The sequence below is a fragment of the Hippopotamus amphibius genome, chromosome 5 (genome assembly GCF_030028045.1).
Source record: "Hippopotamus amphibius kiboko isolate mHipAmp2 chromosome 5, mHipAmp2.hap2, whole genome shotgun sequence".
NCBI lineage: Eukaryota > Metazoa > Chordata > Mammalia > Artiodactyla > Hippopotamidae > Hippopotamus > Hippopotamus amphibius.
Window position 1 is genome coordinate 75322409 of NC_080190.1, and position 21082 is coordinate 75343490.

Below are 21082 nucleotides of genomic sequence, written 5' to 3' on the forward strand. Positions count from 1 at the left end.
GCAGTTACCACCACTCTCTGTGCTGAGACCCATCATGCTTTGTTTGCCAGAAGCCTGGACCGTGAATGCGTTTATGTTTGTAAACCTTAGTCTGTCGCTTGTGCTGAGTGTGAAAGTAGCACGAGGAAAGCATGAACTTACATGGGGACTGGATCTTGGGAGGACTTGAATGTCATGCCAATGAATTTGGACTTACTTTGAAGGTAGTAGGGAGCTATTGCAAGGTTTTGAGCAGGGTGTTGAATAAATAGAAAACTCTGTTAGTTGGGTCTAGCATGATCTACGCTGGATCTGGGGGGATCCATTAGGAGGCTTTGGCGGTGACCCAGTGGAAAGGAATAAAAGACTTGAACTAGAGCACAGAAAGCACAGGGTGTGTTTGACAGATGTTCTGGAGGCTGACTTAATGCCGTCTGGTAAGTGATGAGATGTGTGTTGCCTGAGAATAATGGTACCAGTAACAGAAGGGGGAAGGAGGTGGGCATAAGTGTGGCCCAGGAGGCATTTAGCGGTGATGAGTTTGAGGTGGGAGGCTGGCTTTCTGCTCAGCAGAGGGGTTCAAAGTCAGGTAAGAGACTCAATGTTGTGAGAGAGAGTTCTGAACTTTTTCTTTCAAAGCCCGTATTAACTGCATGATACAGTAAGTCCCCTACATACAAACGAGTTCCGTTCTGAGAGCACATCTGTAAGTCCAACTTGTACGTAAGTCCAACAAAATTACCCTAGGTACACAACTAACACAATTGGCTATACAGTACTGTACTGTAATAGGTTTATAATACTTTTCACTCAAATAATATTAATACATAAAAAAACACAAAAATAAAACGTTTTTAATCTTATAGTACAGTACCTTGAAAAATACAGTAGTATCAGCTGCATGACCACGGCTTTTATGCTTGCTTCCGGACATCCTGGGTTTGAAATACAGATACTGTACTAGTGTACTGTGTACAGAACTGTATAGTAAAGTACACAAAAGCACAACCACTTATAGAGGATGCACGCACATAACAGTGTACGCCAGACACAAGGACTAACGTACATGATTGGACGTGTGAATGCATGTTGGCATCTTTGAAAGCTTGCAACCCTCGTGTGTAGGGGACCTACTGTCATTGTTTTTGACAGTCCAGTGACTTAACGTGGTCACTGTCCTATGGTGGACTTTACTTGGTCCAGCGCAGATGGCTCTAGTCCTTGGTAATTGTCAATAAACCAGGGATGTTGTTTGCAGAACTGTGGGTCGTGCACAGAGAGAATGATTAGCGTTGACTAGTGAAAACAGAGGTGGGGGCATCTTGGGTTTATCCTCAAGTTGCATTGAGATAACTGGGTCCCGGGGCTGGTGGCCAGAAGGCGTTCATCACCTCGCACTGGCTGGATTGACAACAGGCCCAGACTTGCAAGCACACTTCGCCCAGCCTGGGATTTGGCAAACCTGCTGCGTGCTGGGTGGGCAACCTGTCTCAGCAGCCAACCTCCATGTACACCTGTAGTAAGGCCTTTACCTACTGCAGAGAATTTTGTCCAGAATCAAAGCCTTTCAGTGAAGAGTTCTTGAATCTCTGATATAAGAAGCCTGGTTTACTGAAGTGGCTCCAGAAAGCTTTTGTAAAATTATGAGAAAGACGACAATTATTGGTAATTCAATGATGCTTAAGGCTAGCCTGTTTTAGATCAACTTAATGCTATACTTGTCTTTTTTTTTAACGGGCTGAAAATTGGCTTTGGGACTACATATGAGAGTGGATACAGTCAGAAAATGCTAACGTTTGAGTACTTAGAATTTTACAGGTTTGTAGATGTATTTTCGCTTATGGCTTCTTAACTTATGTTAATGTATTTTTCGTGCTGAATCCTAAGGAACAAATCTTTATTTATATAACCCTAATTCCATTGAAAATGTGCTACCAGTTATATATCATCGGTTATATAATATCATTTCCATTCTACAAGGTTTTTTGTTGTTAATGTTTTTAACAATATATTGCATAGGCAAGAGTTCTAAAACTCTTCCATAATCTTTGAGAAAGACTTTCTAAGAAGTATATTTACAGAAAATTCTGATTTTGCAAACAAATTTTAATCTGTCTAAGCATTTTACTGTAGATATATTGGAGGCAAACACATGAATTTTTTTCAAACACATTAATAGAATTTACTTGACTATTTACTTCTTAGTTTGAATGACTTTTGTTCTAGTTTAGGATCTCTGACCTGATTTGAAGATTAAAAATTGTTCATCAAGTGTTGAGACTTTTGGTTAGAAATTTAAAGTCATGTCTTGAAATTTTATGCCCACGTTGAAGATGCTACTAAGAGATGAAACTGGAGTTTAGTTCTTCTGATAGGTCCTAGGTCAGCCTAAACCAGGCTTCCTTTTAGGGTTTTTGTTTATGGTGTCATGGGCTACAGCTCTAAAATAGGCAGGTGGAGGGAATTCCCTGGTGGTCCATTGGTTAGGACTCCATGCTTCCATTGCGGGGGCAGGGGTTCGATCCCTGGTCAGGGAACTACGATCCCGCATGCTGTTGAGGCATGTCCAAATAAAAAAATAATAAAATAAAATAGGCAGGTGGATTCAGGGTGTTGGTTCAAGTCCTGTTGGGGCCAAATGGCTTGAATTAACATGGTATCTATTTAAAACAGAAACAGTTTCTGAATTTTTCTCAGGCAAACTGTTGAGGCAAACTCTGTGGCTATTAGTTCCCTAAGACCTCGTGCCCTGCTCTGCCCCCGTCTCCTTTCCCATTTTAATTCTCATCTCATAATTATTTGGGGCGGGGGGAGCGGGAGGGTTGTTTCTGTATTTCTCTCTGTGTTTTTCTTTTTATTGGTGGTTTCTTTGTTCCAAGGAAGAACCAGATTTGCTGTTTCTAGTGTTCTGTTCAGAAACTCCATGCCCTGCCCCTACATTGCCTGTCACCTGAGAGATGGCAGAACAAAAGCAGGCAGCACAGCCGTTTGTTCCAGGTCTGTCTTTGGGGGATGATGAAAACTGTGAGCCTTTGGCATAGTTAGAGCTCAGGGTAGCTTGATATTTTCAAAATGGGTTAGCGTAACCCAGGGACCTTGCTTGAGTTCTGGTAATGACAACTTCACCATCAAATTTTCCTTAGGGTATAAGCTCTTGAGAGGAAAAAGCCTTTTCAAATTGAGCGCTTTTATAGATTTCATTACTAGTTGAATCTGTATTCTTATAGGAAATACCTAATCAGATATTGACAGTGTTAGACCATCTGTCTGTATATGAGTACTTTCCTCTAAGCCAGTGTGAACCTTACTTTTGCTCAGATTAATATTCTGTGACAAATGCTGCTTGGGGAGGGGTAAGAGATTTTTCAACATTAGATTGCATCCTTTATTGTTTTAATTTACCTCAAGGCAGAAGCTAATGCTTAAAGGAGGAAGGGGGCTCTTTCAAATAAAAATGGCAGCAATTGAAAACATATGGGAGGAAAACACAGCTAATATTAAAGAAAAAACAAACTAAGCAAATAGTTTAAAGGTTTTAAGACTACAGCTCATTTTTCTAAAACCAGTAGATATCACTTAAACTTATTGTTCATAAACTATTTTAGGACAAGGATGATTTTACTCCCTCTAACATAATACATGCAGGTAGAAGACACACCACATAGGTGATGTTTATAGAATACAAGTATTAAATGAAGACGTACATGTTTTGCTATTTTTTCCTCATAAGTGATGCTTGTCCCATTGGGGTCTTTGTGTCTGAAATGCTGGGAACTTTTCTCGTTCTCTGTCCATTCCTCTTAGTTCTTTTTTTACTGCTTGGTCTTGCAGAACCTGAGTTTTAAAGGGCTAGCTAAAAATAGACTTGTCACTGTAAGCACCTCTTCACATCTGCTTTTTTTCTGTGTCCCTGCAAGCTTGACCAGCTTTTTTGGAGTTACACATCAAAAACAGTTGGAGGGAAAACAGCATCTGTTTAGTCAACATTTCCAGTGTTAGAAGATGTCCGATTTTAAACTTTTTTTTTTCTTTTTAAACACCAAGTATGGTGCCTTCAGAGCAATGGAAATTGTTTCAAATGTGGAGATGGTTAGATGTTAGCCTTGTGAGGTTGATCAGGCCCACTGAGCTCTGTCTGTTGTCCATTCGCACCCTGTGTGGGGTTTACAAAGCAGCATAGCATCCCCTGGGCGATTGTCCATGGCTCATTATTTTCTGTGTTTAGTTCCTTGACCTTCCGAGTGCCAAGGACGCACTAGGCACTTGTGGATGGAGGAGTGTGAAGCCAGCCCCTCTGAGATTTGCTCAGGGTCTGGTGGGAGAACTTTGGTTTAGAGTTCAGAGCAGGGCTTGGGCCCCGAGCTCTGACACCTTCCAGCTGAATTACCTTGGTCCAGTAGCCTGTTTTGTCGCCTGTGAGATGGGGGTGATCATACCTGCCTAATGCATGTGATGTACCTGCTTGAAGAAATGGTTTTGAAGGTGGAATTAGGGAGCAGTGTCATCTTCCACCCGCAAATCAAACTGTGTGCGCTTCATTGTTTTTAATAGCTTTTGCTTAATCAGCCCATGGTTCTGAAAATACTGGGCCTTGTGGCTCATTCCGTTCATCCCCGCCCCCACCATAAATCAACAGCCCTTCCCAGCTGAGAACATTGGAAATAATGCACAGTGATTAATGAGAACCCCGGTTGTCATGTGTCCACTGAATTTCTTTTATCCTCTTTTGGTTTTTAAGGTTGGGGTACATTTAAAAAAAAATTCTTTTGCAACAACCACCATAACCTTATCTTTTAATTGCATAAACAAGAGGCCTTGCCTTTTGGTTTTTAGGAAAGATATAGGAGGTGTGGTGTTTGGTCTCATTACAGAAAGTCAATTATTTGTACTTACTTTTGCCAAGCATGCTTACTAGTACATTGGGGAACAACATTCAGAATAATTTACTAAGCATTATTTTGTGATTGTAATATCGCTTCCCTCTCTGCACACGTTGTATAAATGAAAGTAAATTGTAATTTAATAAAAAGTGACAGTTGCAAAATTTCTATTTTCTAATAATTTTTTATGCTCATGGTATAAAAATTGAAAAGCACCAAAGGTTTATACATATACTGAAAAGTAAGTTTCCTTCCTTTCCTCATCCCTGATTGTTCCCTACAGAGACAACCACTTACATGTTCTTAAAGATTGAAATCGGTGTTTGATGCTCTGATATATTTGCCCTGTCATCTCTCGGCCTTTTGACTGAGATCAAGTACCGCTGACTGTGAGCTGTAATTTTTGGTTATAAGTTAGAGGAATCAGGAGCAGGTTACTAGGTGCACATTTGGGTACATGAGCAGGAATGGGTGATGTAGCTTTTATGATGATCTCTCGCACTCAGTTTAACTAGCTTTTGGAGCCAGCGTTCCCATGGCTTCTGAGTGTCTTGATTTCCACATCTGTGTTTCTTTTGTTTTCCAGTTGCAGCATGAGAAAGCTGAACTAGAACAGCATCTCGAGCAGGAGCAGGAATTCCAGGTCAACAAACTGATGAAGAAAATTAAAAAACTGGAGAACGATACCATTTCTAAGCAGCTTACATTAGAACAGGTAAAAATGTATGGTTCTCTGCATACCCTTTTTAGGATAGTTCTCTCTATATATACATTTATATATTTTTTCCCTCGTATCATCAACTCTTCTTTCAAGATTTAAGAGGTCCTGGGGAATATCAGTGAAAAATATTTTTCAACATTTTCTTCCCACAGTGGAGACTTCCTATCTGAAATACACACTGGCGGATCTGCATAGCACCTGCTCACTTTCTCACACACTTTTGCTTTTTTTAACCACAGTTAATAAAGTTTCAGGAGATATGTTGCGATGTACTGATTTATAGGCAGGAAATGTTAGGCTCCTTCTGCAAAAGGGGAAAGAATATGTTTTTAACCACAGGATCGTTTCTGTGAAAGTTCCTGAGACAGTATGGCTGTGGAGCTAAAACTTGTCTTTCAAGTGTTCTTCAGAACAATTAGCATTTTTCGTCTTTGAATTATCAGCAACCTTATATGAAGCCTGTCTTTTCCCACCTAGATTTGTTGATACAGGTGTGGAGTCCTAGACTTAGTCGCTCATCCTGGTTCAGTCACTAGTTAGTTTTGTGACCTTGCATTGACTTCATTAACCTCTCTGGGCCCAAGTTTTCCATTTGCAAATAGAGAAGCACAAACTACAGTCAGGAGTGGCACGCTTAAAAGGCACAAAAGGTGGAAGGGAATGGTGCATGGTTTCTTTGGCCATTGCCCTTGGTAGGCGTTGGTGTTTGAGCACAGGCCTCGCCTTAGGAGGCCCGGCTGGTCCTTATCTGCCAACACCCAGAATCGTGGGCCACCATTATCAGTCCTTCCAAGTAGGGGTTTCAGACAGAAGTTCGTGTTATCTCTGGCCTAAATGCTCCTAGTGCTTTTCCCCCATGCTAATTTATTTTCCCAAAGTTAGAAGAGGCTGACCATAGAGTACTGCTACTCGGTTTCCATGTAAAATTCACATTTTCTAGCTCTTTGCGATTTGGATTCCAATTACCATTCTGATGATTTGGCTAAGCCCTTCATGCAGAGTTGTCTGATTTATCCCAATTTTAGGATCTTTCTGTGCATCTTAGTCCATGCTGACTGGTTCTTGAGTCACCCTCAGGACCACTCTCATTTTATCATTGTACTTGAGACTGAAACCATGGCAGGAATGTCAGGCTTGAGAGGAAGTCAGGGTTTGTTTTAAACTAATCTGACTTTTGTGTGTTATTCTTGTATCTACCTATATCAAAGGGTGGAATGTCACTGGGGTTTCCAAGACTATGAATAATGGCCTTGAAAATTTTTTCCATTCCTTCCAGGTTAAAGAACAAAAAAATTCCATTTCCAAGGGTTGGCTGTTTTACACATATCCCGAGTAATCTATTCTTACTGTCCTCTTTGGAATTCAGATGCAATTTCTAAATTTAGAAGACTCCTGCACCCCCCTCCCCCCCATTCCGCCCCCTCCCCAACCTCCATTCTGAAGTTCCTCTGTTTAATTTCCAGGATAGGCAATAGCCAGTTCTTTTCAAGTTAAAGTTTTGAAGATTGTTATTTAAGTCCCTGACATACCAAGAACTTTTTATTGGTACTTGTTAATCAAGAGTTAACCAAGTGGCCAGGTGAAATTCTTACAGTGGTTGGTATTGTGAGAACTTCACTTGGTTAACAGCCTTCCCAGTGATGGCTGTCATAACGGAGGCAGCTTCTATCTTGTATTTGTCTACAGGCTCTTGAGGAGGCTGGAGCTGTGACCCCCCAGAGTTCAGCTGTGGCCACAAGGTGGAGGTAGTGGCCTAGAGTCAGAAAGAGGAGGGCAGGCTGATCCTACCATCCCTGGGAGAGAGGATGGATGGCTGCACCGTCTTAAGGTTCTTTGGAAACTTTAGTAACTAAATCCCTTTAAAATGAGGCCCAAGGCATACATTCTCCCCAAATTAATGATTGAATGCATTGTAAGGCTTATTTCAGGCCTCAGCACTAAAGAAATGGATTTCCACAATGAAATGTGTGCATTGCAAAGCCCTAAACTAGAAATTAATCTCAGATCTAGGATATCAAGTCCTTATTTTATTTTTTAATTTTAATTTTTAAAATTTTTATTGGCGTATAGTTGATTCACAATGTTGTGTTAGTTTTAGGTGTACAGCAAATTGAATCAGTTATACATATACCTATAGCCACTCTTTTTCAGATTCTTTACCCATGTAGGCCATTACATGAAGTCCTTATTTTAATTAAGATGGAGAAATGTAACATCATTGTAAAACTTTCCCCCCTTTCTTTTGGGTATGTCTGGGATGATTAAATGTTGAGGATGTTACTCTATTCTGTTTAGCTACAAGTAATTTTAGTCAGTGTTTGGGGGGAATGTTTTTTTCTGTAGTTGAAACAAACATCTTCTGTGTTTCCATGGATGTGATCTGACTCTCTCTTGTGACCATCTCTTGGGATTATCATCTGTATTATAATATTTACTATATGTCATAGTCTCTCTAGTATAATATATCCTATACTGGAATTATTATCAGAAGAGTCAAGGCATGTGCTACACTATGCATTATATTGCCATCCCTGGGAGAGAGGATGGATGGCTGCACCATCTTAAGGCTCTTAATATGTATGAGTAGTACACGCCTTTGCTCTTCTATCTGACAATGAACATTATTTTAAAATTTGTTTATTGGCTGCATTGAGTCTTTGTTGCTGCGTGTGGGCTTTCTCTAGCTGTGGTGAGCGGGGTCTCCTCTTGGTTGCTGTGCACAGGCTTCCCATCGCGGTGGCGTCTCTTGTTGAGGAGCATGCGCTCTAGGCACGTGGGCTCAGTAGTTGTGGCTCGTGGGCTCTAGAGCGCAGGCTCAGTAGTTGTGCTTCACAGGCTTAGTTACTCTGCGGCATGTAGGAGCCTCGCGGACCAGGGATCAAACCCATGTCCCCTGCATTGGCGGGTGAATTCTTAACCACTGTGCCACCAGGGAAGTCCCCAGACAGTTTTTCAAAGTGGCTGTACCATGTCATTGCAGCCATCCTGGTGGATGTGAAGTGGTATCGCATTGTGGTTTTATATTTTCCTGAGGCTAAGGATGTTGGGTATCTTTTCAGGTGCTTGTTGGTCATTTGTATATCTTCTTTGGAGAAATGTCTATTCAAGATCTTTTTATTATGGAATTGTAAGAGTTGCATATATATTCTTATACATATAATATATGTATTTTGTAAGATAAAAGTCCGTTATGAGATACATCATTTGCAAATATTTTCTCCTTTTCTGTGGGTGTTCTTTTCACTTTGAGAGTGTCCTTTGAAGCATAGAGGTTTTTAAATTCTGGTGAAGTCCAATTATTAATTTTTTTTCTTTTATTGCTATCTTAGATTGCTAGGTAACAAAGATTTACCCCTGATGTCTTTTTTTTGGCTCTTACATTTAGGTCTTTGATTCGTTTTGAGTTAATTTTTATAGTGGTGTAAAATAGGGTCCAAATTCATTCTTTTGCGTGTGACTATCTAGTTGTCTCAACCCCTTCACTTCTGAGCCTCATCTGTAAAATTGCAATAATAGCAAACCTGTGTCCGGTACAATGAATGAGAGAGAATGTCTAATGCCTGCTACATAAGCACTCAACATGAAGTAGCTGATGCTGTTACTTTTTAAATGATCATATGTGTGTGTGTGTGTGTGTGTGTGTGTGTGTGTGTGACTGAATCACTTTGCTGTACACTTGAAACTAACACCACATTTTTAATTAACTATACTTCAATTTAAAAAAAAGGAAAGAAACAAAAAAATCATCCATATTTTGAACCTAATGGGTTGAACCTGCAGAAGGAGTGTTGGAAGGCCTCTGCCAAGGATTTGTGTTGGACCTAACACGTTTGTTTTGATGGTGTAGCTTGGGTTGTAACAGTTTTTAAGAAGGCACCTGTCTGTTCTCTGTAAAGCAGAACTTATCTGGGTTTGAGACTAAGTCTTGGACTCCTTGCAAAGTGGGCCCCAATTAACTCATGTGCCGGAGGCCTGATGTTAAGTTAATCTCACCAAAAGTCAGGCCTTCAGCATGGACCCTTGAATTAGTCAGATAGCATTTGTTCTTCTCTTAGACTCAGAATCTGGAATCTTTTCGTTGTTTTGAAAGGGGATGTTACCAGCTTGATCATTGAGGGCTCTGGGCTGTCAGTGGTTCTGTCGGTGTTTTGCAGGATGAGAATTCATAGAATTTTGGAGCTGGAAGGCCTCTGTCATTATCTTTGTCCCCAGACCCTTATGGGAACATGAGAAAGTGGGGAAATCAAGAGGAAATCCAGGGTCAGGGGCATCAGATCTGCTCCAGGCTTTGGAACCACAGCCAACGGCACCTATTTCCTCTTCTCCCAGAACTTGCTACCCACGGAGGAGGCTTTTGAGGGCGAGAGACCAGCTCGGCCTGTAGGTGGCCCAGCCTGCTCATACCTGTTCACACTTTTCCAGAAATGGAAACCCAGAGAGCGATCAAGAGGCTTTCTTCAAGTCACACAACTTAGCATTGCAAATATTTAGCTTCAAAAGACACCTTATAAATAGGTGTAAAAAAGCATGTTCAGAAAAATGTAAAATTAGGAGGTCTTTGCAGCACTAATAATTAGCATTAGTCTAATAAACCGGATTACTTGAGTCAGTATGACTTTAGTACTCTTAAGGGCTCTTCTTAGCACACACTGGTGGGCACTGCCTATAAATTCTTATCTGAAGATTTTTTGTTCAAATATGTGGTCACTGTTACATTTAGGTGATGATAAGAACATTTAGAACTTAAAATATTCTCTGAGCTCAAGAACTCTTCATCAGAAAGTGTTCTGTCAACTAGGAGGGATTTTTCTTCTCTGAAGGATAACTAGCATTAACAGGCACAGGTTAGCTTATTTATTAAGGTAAGTTCATCTCAGCAGATATGAGGACCTTCTGTGCACTTTGCTCAGAAGACTGTGGGAAAGAAGAAAACAGCAGCCATAAACAGGTGGATTTGATACATAACTCTTAATAGCTAGTACAGTAGAAAAATCTGGAATAAATCAATTGGAGAACTAGTCATGTAATTCAGATAACACTCAGTGATGAGCAGGATTGCCTGTCGTGTAATAGACCTCTTACTCTTTTGTCCTGTAGTTGGCCCAGTGACGTTTTCTCAGTTATTTCTGGAATTTGGGATATATTTTCTTATCGGAGATGTCCTTTCCTCCCAAAGCACAGATACCCATTTCTAAGGTTGGATTTAGGATTGGAGTGGTCATTTTATTTATTAGTGTAACCGTGGAGAGCTAAATCGGACTGCATGTTAGATCTGTTTCTTTGACTTTAACCTTTGCTTTTTGTTGCTTTTGTTATTATAGTCACACATGATGGCCTGCCTAAGGGAACACTGCCCCTCTGCCTGAATGTGAAACTAAAGTGCCTCTGTTCAGCTCACAGGCAGACAACCTGCCCTGCCCACCTGTGTGAATAGCTGAAATTAACACATCCCCTCACTGAGGCTGGTCATTCCGGGAGATCTTTTGCAAGACTGATGGCCCTTTACTTCCTCACAGCCTCTCCCTCTCTGATTCTATAAAACAAACTGGCATCCAGACCCCAATAAGATGGTTTTTTAGGAGACACTAGTCTGCCATCTTCTCAGTCTGCCGGCTTTCTGAATAAAGTCGTATTCCTTGCCTCAACACCTCGTCTTCAATTCATTGGCCTGTTGTGCGGCCACCAGAGTGAGCTTGGACTCGGTAACATTAGCATCCATATATAATTGCAGTATCTTAACCCCTGTAGCTTAGGGAGGCTCTTGGGTTCAAATCTCCCATTCACCCAAATAAGCTGCGTGACTTCAGGCCAGCGCTTTGACCTCTTCTGTGAAACAGACATACTGTGTAACTTGTAGGTTTGTTGGGAGGATAAATCTTCCATTCTGCCTCTCCTCACGCTCTATCCATATTGAAGTTCTTTCATTTCTCTTGTCAGGGAACAGGAAATTTTCCTCTTCCCTTCTATGTTTCTCTGGCTGGTCTAAGAATTAAATTGACATGAGACAGATTAACAGGAGAAAATCAACAGACGTTTAATGACATGTATACATGGGAGAGACCCAGGAACATTTGCCCAAATTGTCAATACCCTCACTTTCATACTACCTTCAGCACTGAAGACAGAAGAGGATGTTGTGGGCAGAGGTTTGGGACTTCAGAGGATAGGGAGGAAGGCAACTGACATGGAGAGGGAAAAGCAGATGCTGGATAAACAAATGTTTGCTGGGCCTGCAGAGACAGGGGCACACCGAGGGGAGTTTCGACAAACAGGCCTTGCTGGGCTCCTCCCTGCTGCACACCTAGTTCATCCTGCTGTCGTCGGGCTAGCTCCCTTCTGGAACAGGGCCTCTGTCTACATCCTTCAGGCAGTTAGGGGAAGGGTCGAAGGTTCTTCCTGATTCTTTGGGGCCTTAAAAACAATCAGCCTAAGTTATTTATTTACTTATTTATTTTAAAAAGTGAACTGTAGTTGATTTATAATGTGTTCATTATTCTGTACAGCAGAGTGATTCAGTTATACATATATACTCATTCTTTTTCATATTCTTTTCTGGTATAGTTTATCACAGGATATTGAATATAGTTCCCTGTGTTATACAGTAGGTCCGTTCTATATATACCAGCTTGCACCTGCTAATCCCAAACACCCAATCCATCTCTTTTCCACCCGTCTCCCCCCGACAACCACCAGTCTATTCTCTATGTCCGAATCAGCCTAAATTGATCCTCATACCAGATAGACCTATTTTGGGGTGGCAAATTTTGTTCCCTTACACAGAATTGTTCCAATGTGGATTGCACAGCAATAAGTAAGCTTACATGGTAACCCACGACACTGATGGTTTTTTTGTTTTTAAATAAATTTATTTGTTTATTTATTTACTGCCTGCGTTGGGTCTTCGTTGCTGCACGTGGGCTTTCTCTAGTTGTGGCAAGCGGGGGCTACTCCGTTCTCCGTTGTGGTGCATGGGCTCACATCATTGCTGTGGCTTCTCTTGTTGTGGAGCACGGGCTCTAGGCGCGTGGGCTTCAGTAGTTGCGGCACATGGGCTCAATAGTTGTGGCGCATGGGCTTAGTTGCTCTGCAGCATGTGGGATCTTCCTGGAGCAGGGATCAAACCCATGTCCCCAGCTTTGGCAGGTAGATTCTTAACCACTGCACCACCTAGAAAGTCCCTACACTGATGTTTTTGTAACTGTATGTGTGACTGGGACAAGTTTTGTGAAACACTGCTTATGCGCTTTGCACTGATTTTCTATTCACTCCTATTTCATTTTTAGCAGAATGTAGGTGACCGCTGACTTGAACTAATTTCCTAATCCAGTAATGGGTCCCAACCTGCAGCCTGAAAGTCATGCTCTGATGTGCCCAGTGCTTTCCCGCCCCCAGGTCTCCATGGATCTGTTGTCGTCTGCCCGGCCCGTTTTCTCCCTCCCCCATCCCATCCCTGTTTAACTGTTACCCACTTCACCCCTCTAGTCACTTCGGGGTCTTTGCTCCAAAGTGTTCCCATAATGTTCAGTCCTCCTCCTGTACCACTTGGTACACAAACAGCAATTAACAATTAAATCATTTCTTTCCTGTGAACTCCCTATACAGTAAAGGAGGGAAGGCATGATGTTGACCTCACCCATGTATCCCTGGTGACTCACATGGAGTAAGCGCTCCAAAAATTGTAGCTGCTGCCGTTAGTAATCAAAGTTTCCATCTAATGTCTGTGGTGCTTTGCCCTCCCCACTTTCCAGGAAAATGAGCATGATTTGAACCTCGAATGTCTGACCACCTTCCTTGACCTGGTTATCCATCTCTCTAATCCATGGATTTGTGTGGCTGTCTCCTTTGCCCTTGTTGCACTTTTGTGGCACACATTCTGCGTCAGTGCAACACACCTTGATTACGTGCCTGCTGTCGGCCACAAGCTCTGCTGAGAAAGTTGACGTTAGGCCCCTGGCCTCGTGCAGCCTGGTCCAGGGAGACCAGTGAATCTGTGGACAGTGGGGAGGGATGCTCTGTGCCGGGCAGTGCTGAAGGGGGCAGCATCACTACAGCAGCGGGACCCCCTGCCCCCATAACCAACTGAGAAGGACCTGAAGCTCCTTGGCACCTAGTTTAATTGTTTGTTAGTTGACACACATGGGCTGGATAAATGTAAATCGAGCTTTATTGCAGGGAAGCAGGGATGTGAGAGGAGACGGAAATGGGAGAGAAGATATGCAGTAAAAATGGATACAGGTTGCATAAAGTAGAGATGCTGAGAACACAGAAAAGAGCTCGTGCAGAAGACGTGACGTTGAATCCCTCTGCTTTGTTACTGGGCGGGGGAGGATAAGGGGTTTGGCAATCTGCACATGTGGTGTCTTTGAGGACATAACCTTGTCTTTACAGTGAGTGCCTTGCAGAAGGCAGCCACGTGGCTGTACTAGGACTCATGCAGGCATCGGTGCTAACAGGTGCCCAGCGGTTACCTTCAGCCACTAGCCAACATCAGGTGACTACAGAGGCTTGACAAGACCCCAGCTTCCAGGTGTGTTGCAGGGGTGACACCCACTACTCCCAGTGTCCCTCACCATCTGTAACTGTAGCAAAGCACAGAAACTGGGGTTTAGAATGAATGTCAATCCTCGGCACAAACTTTATTTTTTTGTTCAATTTTTAAAAATGAAGTAAGGACACATTTAGCATATTTTAAGTTCTATAAAGAAGAAACGAACGTTTTAGGTTTCCAGCTCTTAGAACAATGGTCGTCAGTTAAGGATACACGATGGCCTTTCTGTCTTGCTTGTCTAGAAGGTAATACAAGCCAACTGACGTCACAATCAGTCCACATACAATTCTGATGCTACTTATTTTTAGCAGCTACAATGACTAACTTTGGTGAGTTACACATATCACCTGCGTGTCCTTGTGACTTAGCAGTGAATTTGAGTGGTTAGTGGCTCATGTTCAGATTTGCATCCTTAATTGATGTTTTAGTTGGAATAGGTATTTCTTCAGTTCGCAGGTGGCGTGGCCGTATTGGGTTTTGTTAGAATTCCGTTCATGCTGGCAGCTGCCCTAGCAGATTCTGGCAGTAGGAGGGCTCCCTGGCAGTAGTTGTGGGGACCTTGTTCCTTGAGGGCTTATTTGCATTAAAGTGAAATTTAGTGACCCTATGCATCCTTTGAAGTTTGATTTCAAATACTAACCTCAAATTATGGAAGTCTTGAAAACTTTTTTAAGCATTTGGATTATAAAAGTAATCCATTGCTCTTTCAAGAAAATGTGGAAAACATAAACATGGAAGTACAAACATGAAAAAACATCACCTAGACTACAATCCACCCCAAACAACTGCTATTCATGATTTTTCTTCATCTTCTCCCTCTTTCTCCTCTTTCACTTCCTTCACCCTCTACCCCACAACAATAGTGTATTCTAATTTGCTACCCTGCTTTTAATTTTTTTTAAATAAAACATAACCTATGTCTGCACATTTTAGACAAACTGCATAGGGACACAGCCAGATATGATCATAGTAAACCCTGAAGTTAGCTTGGTGGGGATTTGATTGTAGCAAATTCTTGAGGGTGTGTGGGTCACTTGAAGCTTGAGTACAAACATCCTACCTACTGCTTATAGGGGAAAGGTGGGGAAAAGTCTCAGAGCATAACTGGAAAATAAATGAGATTTTGTGCCTTGGTAGTAGTTAAAGCAGGGACAATAGGTGGTCCTCAAGAAGCTTCAGCATGCTCTCTTTTCAGTTGATTTATAATCTAGGAGCTGTCAGGATGTCATGAAGTCAATGGAAAGGCATCCCCCCCACACCTGTGAGAGGAGATGGTGAACTCTGTCAGGGACACAGAGAAGTCCCTGTGCAGGATGTGAAATAAAAATCCCCCAGAATTCCTCCCTGAGGCCCTGTTTCAATTAAGTACTGTTCCGTCTTGTCAAACTTTATTTTGAAACATCAAGGTAACGCTTGCCGTGTGCGTCAATTTGTACAGACCAATTTGTACAGACGATGGCTGAGACAAAATTAAAAGTGAGTTTTCTTTGTAAAGAAAGAGGCGCTTCATCGTGATCCAACCCTCTGTGTTCCTGGTCACGCACTTGCAGGGTAAAGACTTTGGCCGTGAAATTGTAGGGCATGGGTGTGCTACATTACAGTGAAGGCAGTAGAATCCAGTTGTATCCTACTGAGACCTTCTAGTTGCTTGTAATTTTGAAATGCATAAAGTCCATTTCTTTTTGACCAGAACAAGAATTGGGTTGATAACTTAGAAAAGGCATTCCCCTTAGCTAAACATACATGGCAAATGAGTGAATGGCTAATAAATCTTACATTTGTATGTTACCCCCAAATTCCTAATTTATCCCTCCCACCCACCTTTCCCCATTGGTCACCATAAGTTTGTTTTCGAAGTCTGTGTCTGTTTCTGTTTTGTAAATAAGTTCATTTGTATCATTTTTTTAGATTCCACATGTAAGTGATATATGATATTTGTCTTCCGCAGAGGCTTATTTTAAATAGTGAGCTGAAGGTAGCCACTGATGTGATCATGTATTTGCAACATGCACTATGGCCTGTGTTCTTTCCCCAGGATTTCTCCACTGTGCTCTTGAGGTAGCAAAAGAATGTACACCCAGACTCTGAAACCTGCTTTCCACCGATGGTAATTATGTGGTAAAAGAGTCCCCTAGAATTATGAACCCAATATGCAAATTTGTATAATATTGTGCTGATGTCAAAGTGAGGAAAACTTAAGCCCAGAAACTGTATAAACCTGACTAATTACATGTGTATCTATTTCATAAAGGACCCTCATTTTTTAATATCATTGAACAAAAGCAAAATTTATTGAGCTTATAAACTATGAAAGTGTCATTTTCACATATTAAATATTAATGAGGTATTAATATTGTCCTGAAGTTCTGCCCATCTCAAAGAACAAATCTAATTTTTATAGGAACACAGTTTTTGAGAAGAAAAAAGTTGTTAAGCTATGGTAAAGAAGGTTAATTCTGGGCTATCTGGAGAATTCTCAGTCTTCCAGATAGCTACGTCTTCAGTATCATTTCTCCTCTGAGAGTTTATTGATTCACTCTGTATTTTAGATAAGTGAATTAATATCCTAGATTAGTGGATGTACTATTGAAAGTTGTTCATTTTTAAGATTGGATGTCTTTAAAACTTTTTATTATTAAAAATAGTAAATGTTCATTAAATAATTGGGTGGGAACAGGAAAAGGTAGGAGGATAAATTACCACCAATATTACTTTCACCCAAGGGCCAACCCTATTTATCTTACTATATAGTACTTTATGATTTTTTTTTGCATCTTTTTCTTTTCTCTATCAGTATATTTGTTTTGTTTTGTTCTTTCTTTCTTTCTTTTTTTTTTTTTTTTCTTTTTTGGCTGTGCTGCACGGCTTGTGGGATCTTAATTTCCCAACCAGGTATCGAACCCGGGCCCTTGGCAGTGAAAGTGCAGAGTCCTAACCACTGGGAAACCAGGGAACTCCCTCTATCAGTATATTTCTGATGCACATAAATAAATTTCAACTGTAATTTTTGACCACCTAGACTTGAAGTGATCGTCCGTTCTCTCCTTTTCTCTTGCTCTTCATTGATGAACTTCCATTGGCTCTTTCTGGGCTCAGCATTACACAAGCCAGTGGTGATAAACTAGAACTTGTTTTTAATTCTGCAACCAGCTGCAGCTTGATTAATCAAATAGGTACCTTGGGGGCTCTGTAGTCTGTGAACACCTGTCTTACCTATAACACAAACTGGCTGCTTGATTTCTTAAACATATCTACATGTTATTCAGAAGACAAAGGTCAGATGTCTTCCAGCCTGTGAGAACTGCCAGGGCTGCGCAAAATTCCACTGATTGCCACACCAACAGAGGCAGTGTTTTAAGTTTTACTTTACGTGTCTCTGTTGCTTTAATTTGTGAGGGACCTTTGCCGCAGAGCAAGGACCATTGTGCATGATTTCAGCTCTTTGCACATCATTGCACATGGTATGTTTTAATAGCCCCTTCATGAATCCCATTAGCACGTCTATGTATAAGTAAAACTTTAACTCAGATGTATTGGCAAAGTAGGATAGAATGAGGTAAGATCTTTACTGTGTCTTGTGGTATAAAGAAAACCATCTTAGCCCATTTGGGCTGTTATAACAAATAACACAGACTGGTTTATAAACAACAGAAATTTATTTCCCACAGTTCTAGAGGCTGGAGGTCCAGGATTAGGGTGCCAGCTTGATGGAGTTCTGCTGACTGCTGACTGTGTGTCCTCAATTGGTAGAGAGCAGAGAGCAGCCTGCTGCAAGGTCACTCATGACTCGTAGAAAGGACACTAATCCCATCATGGGGGTCCCACCTTCATGACCTCAACTAAACTTAATCATCTCCCAAAGGCCCCACCCCCAGATACCATCACACTAGGGATTTAGGCTTCAGTATGTGAATTTTGGACACATTCAGTTCATTGCAGAAACTGCATTCATTTTTCTGACTCTGATTTAGTCATGTTTTGAATAGTGCATGTTTTATAATGCCAGGTGATTCTGATGTACCTCCAAGGTCCCCACTTTGAGCATCTGTGGTATATAACAAACTGATAGGAAATTGGGCTGAACTGTTAACGGCTCTAAGATGTTACCTAACTCGGAAAGTTTTGGGGGATTGTGTTAATCCCCACACCCACTTGTTTTCTTAGGATTTACCCCTTTCTCTAAAAAAAAAAAAAAATTAGCCAACTAATACAAGTTTGGCTGATGTAGGTCTTAGAGTACTCTATTTCTTTTTTAAAAACATCAGGTACACTTCTTATATCATCATCATTCTAAGTGCTTTTCCCAATGCACTGTAACAAGCTTTGTGTCTGTTGTCATGGGCTGCCTTCCAAAATGTGTTTGTTTTTTAAGTCAGATGTTTGGGGTTCAAATATATATTTTCCCAAAGAAATGATGATAATATGGTGGTTAGGCTAAATAAGAGTAGATTGAAAAGATGCACTAAAGCCTTTCAGAATTCTGTCATTGAGCACAATGGTCATGTGAAAGTTCTCATCAGGCTTTATGTTTTTGCCAAGTATTCCTCTCCCCCACCTTTGCCTGCATGCCAGCATCACGGTTCTCTTTAGATGGGAAACTGCTACGTGGAGGGAGAAATGTGGTGGTGTTGGGAGCCATCTCTTAGCTGCCCCCTACTTTTTCTGGTTTTTTTGGTGGTGTGTCTGCCCACTGAGAAGACACAGCTGGGATTGGCTGTGAATTCAAACAAGCCAGCTCTATTTTTAAACACTAAGTTTACCCATTAAAGAAGTTCTGTATTTATTTCAGGAACATAATAAGAACTCTTGGTGCGACGTTAATTAACTTACAATGGGAGGAAGAGCTACTGAAGAGGAGGAAAGAGTTTGGCGGGCAGTCCGTTGACCGGACTTAATTACAGAGCGGCCTTTCAAATAAATACTCTACAAATCGGCTGTATCCATTGGTGCCCTGTGCTCACAGACCATGCAGTCAGAAGGGGCTTGGATTAGCCTGAGAATTTGATGTTTGGTGATGAAAGAGAATGGTATCTATTGTGTGAACACCGAATTAGAAAAGCCATTAGCTATTATTAGGAAGGAGATGGGGGAGAGTATTACAGATGGAGACCAGCATAGCAAAAATAATCTGCAAAAGCAGTGAATGTAACAGCACTGGGCTGATGTTTCCATTCCATCAAGAATTTCTGATTTCGTACCCTGTAAATTTAACATATGCAGTCAGATTTGAGGGTTGTTTGATTTCAGGGCAACACAAGCACTGAAAATCTACTTCTGTCCGGAATTGGCAGTACTGGTGTGTATGCTTTGGCTATAAATACGTGGGCTGTGGGATTAGGTGGACAGGAGACGGAAGGGCAGCGCTGATAAAGAACCTCAGAGGGAATTAATCCTAATCATGATTAAGACCATTTCCTCTAACTTCTTTGGTCTTTAGTGTAAGAGCTCCTCAGTGATGCTGAAAAGTTAATTTTTTTTTAGCTGGAAAAACAAGACTGGAAACCCTGTTCTCTCTAAGGCTAGAGAGAACATGGACTCCCATAGCACTGCCAGCCTGTGTTGCTGCGTTGGGCTTCCTGCGTTGCCTGCTTCATAGAAATAAATTTGTAGAGCAAATTGGTACAGCAAACCCAAGTTTCACCCCCAGGAGGCCTTGGTTCGCTGAAGTGAGCAGTAAATTGATAGCTGGTGCTCCTACCAACAAGTACGAAAAAAGAAGCTGAGATTCGTGATCGTTTTCAACTCGTGTTTTTCCTGCTCTCTTACCTGTTTCTGCATACTCTGGGACTCACTAAGCTACCCCCTACTCCGCTACTCCCAAGAATTATTGGATAATTTACCCCCAATCCTACTTGCCCCTCAAGATGCTCTGAACTTGCTGGTTGGGTGGGACTCAGCTCTTTTGGTCACCATGGTGACTGATAGCCATTCCTATCCTGGCAGCATCACTTTTCCCGAGTCACACCATCTCCCAGGGCAGTGATTTCCTCAGCTTTAATGTGAAAGGGTGGAGTTAGATGATTTATCTTGCTGCTTCTGGCTCTAAAAATCTCTGACTGAGCTAGCTCAGACTGAAGACAGCTGCCATCTTGAGACTGACAGAGAATGATAGAGTGGGTGGCCCTAGAAGGGACCTCAGACATCATTGAGGCCAGCATAGATGAGGGCAGGGGTGAGTACCTGCTCAAAGCCACATGCCGAGTCAGTTATACATGGGTAAAGACAGCTTTGTCTTGACTTTGCTTTTCAGAGTTACTAATTAGCATGGTGCATGATTACTCGTAAAGTAAAAGTCGTCGGGCATGATGCACATTTCTGACAGTGTGAAGATGGTCCGACTCCTGGATGCTGTGGGGAGCATTTAGGGGTTGAGTGAGACGCATCTGCTAGGGTCCCTCCCAATTCAAAAAGCTAATGTTTCTGCATATAGCAAGATGTCGATACTAGAGTTGATTTCAATTGAAAATCCAATTCTTTACAAATGTTATAGAACTAGACTAATAAAATGTAAGTTGATGACTCCTAAAAAAAAAAAAAGTCATTGGGCATAAATTTCTCCACTAGACATCTCTACTGCAAAATGGTGCCTTGCTTGAATTTTTTCTCGCCTGCCAAATACCCCCTATCATGTTTTAGTTAAACATGGGAGTAGGGTCCTTAAAGGGTAAATGCCTTGGCATTTTGTTTCTTTAAATAAATGGCTGTGGATTGTACTTCAAACCTTGGCCCAAAATGTGGTCAGAGGAGCACAAATGTTCATAGGAATTTTGTGAGGTGTTCCTGGGTTTCTCCTCCTTGCTGCGGGTAGTTACTGTTTAATATCTTGAGGAGCATTTGTGCATTAAGCCAGCTCCCAACTTCATAGCACAGAACACTTCAGACTTAGTCTGACTCCTCTCCCTTCCCCCATGCAAAGAAAATATACTGAAGCTATGTTTTCAGTTGACTGTGTGA

The 21082-nt window shown here is 41.5% G+C and overlaps 1 protein-coding gene across 2 annotated transcripts in view; it reads left to right on the forward strand.

The window, feature by feature from the left end:
* The window catches only part of CCDC6 (coiled-coil domain containing 6), a 105449-nt gene that overhangs the window by 57345 nt on the left and 27022 nt on the right, over window positions 1-21082 (forward strand). For both annotated transcript variants that reach the window (XM_057735077.1, XM_057735076.1), the window contains exon 3: window positions 5446-5574. In XM_057735077.1, coding sequence (XP_057591060.1) covers window positions 5446-5574 — 129 coding nt within the window. The remainder of the gene's footprint in view (window positions 1-5445; window positions 5575-21082) is intronic.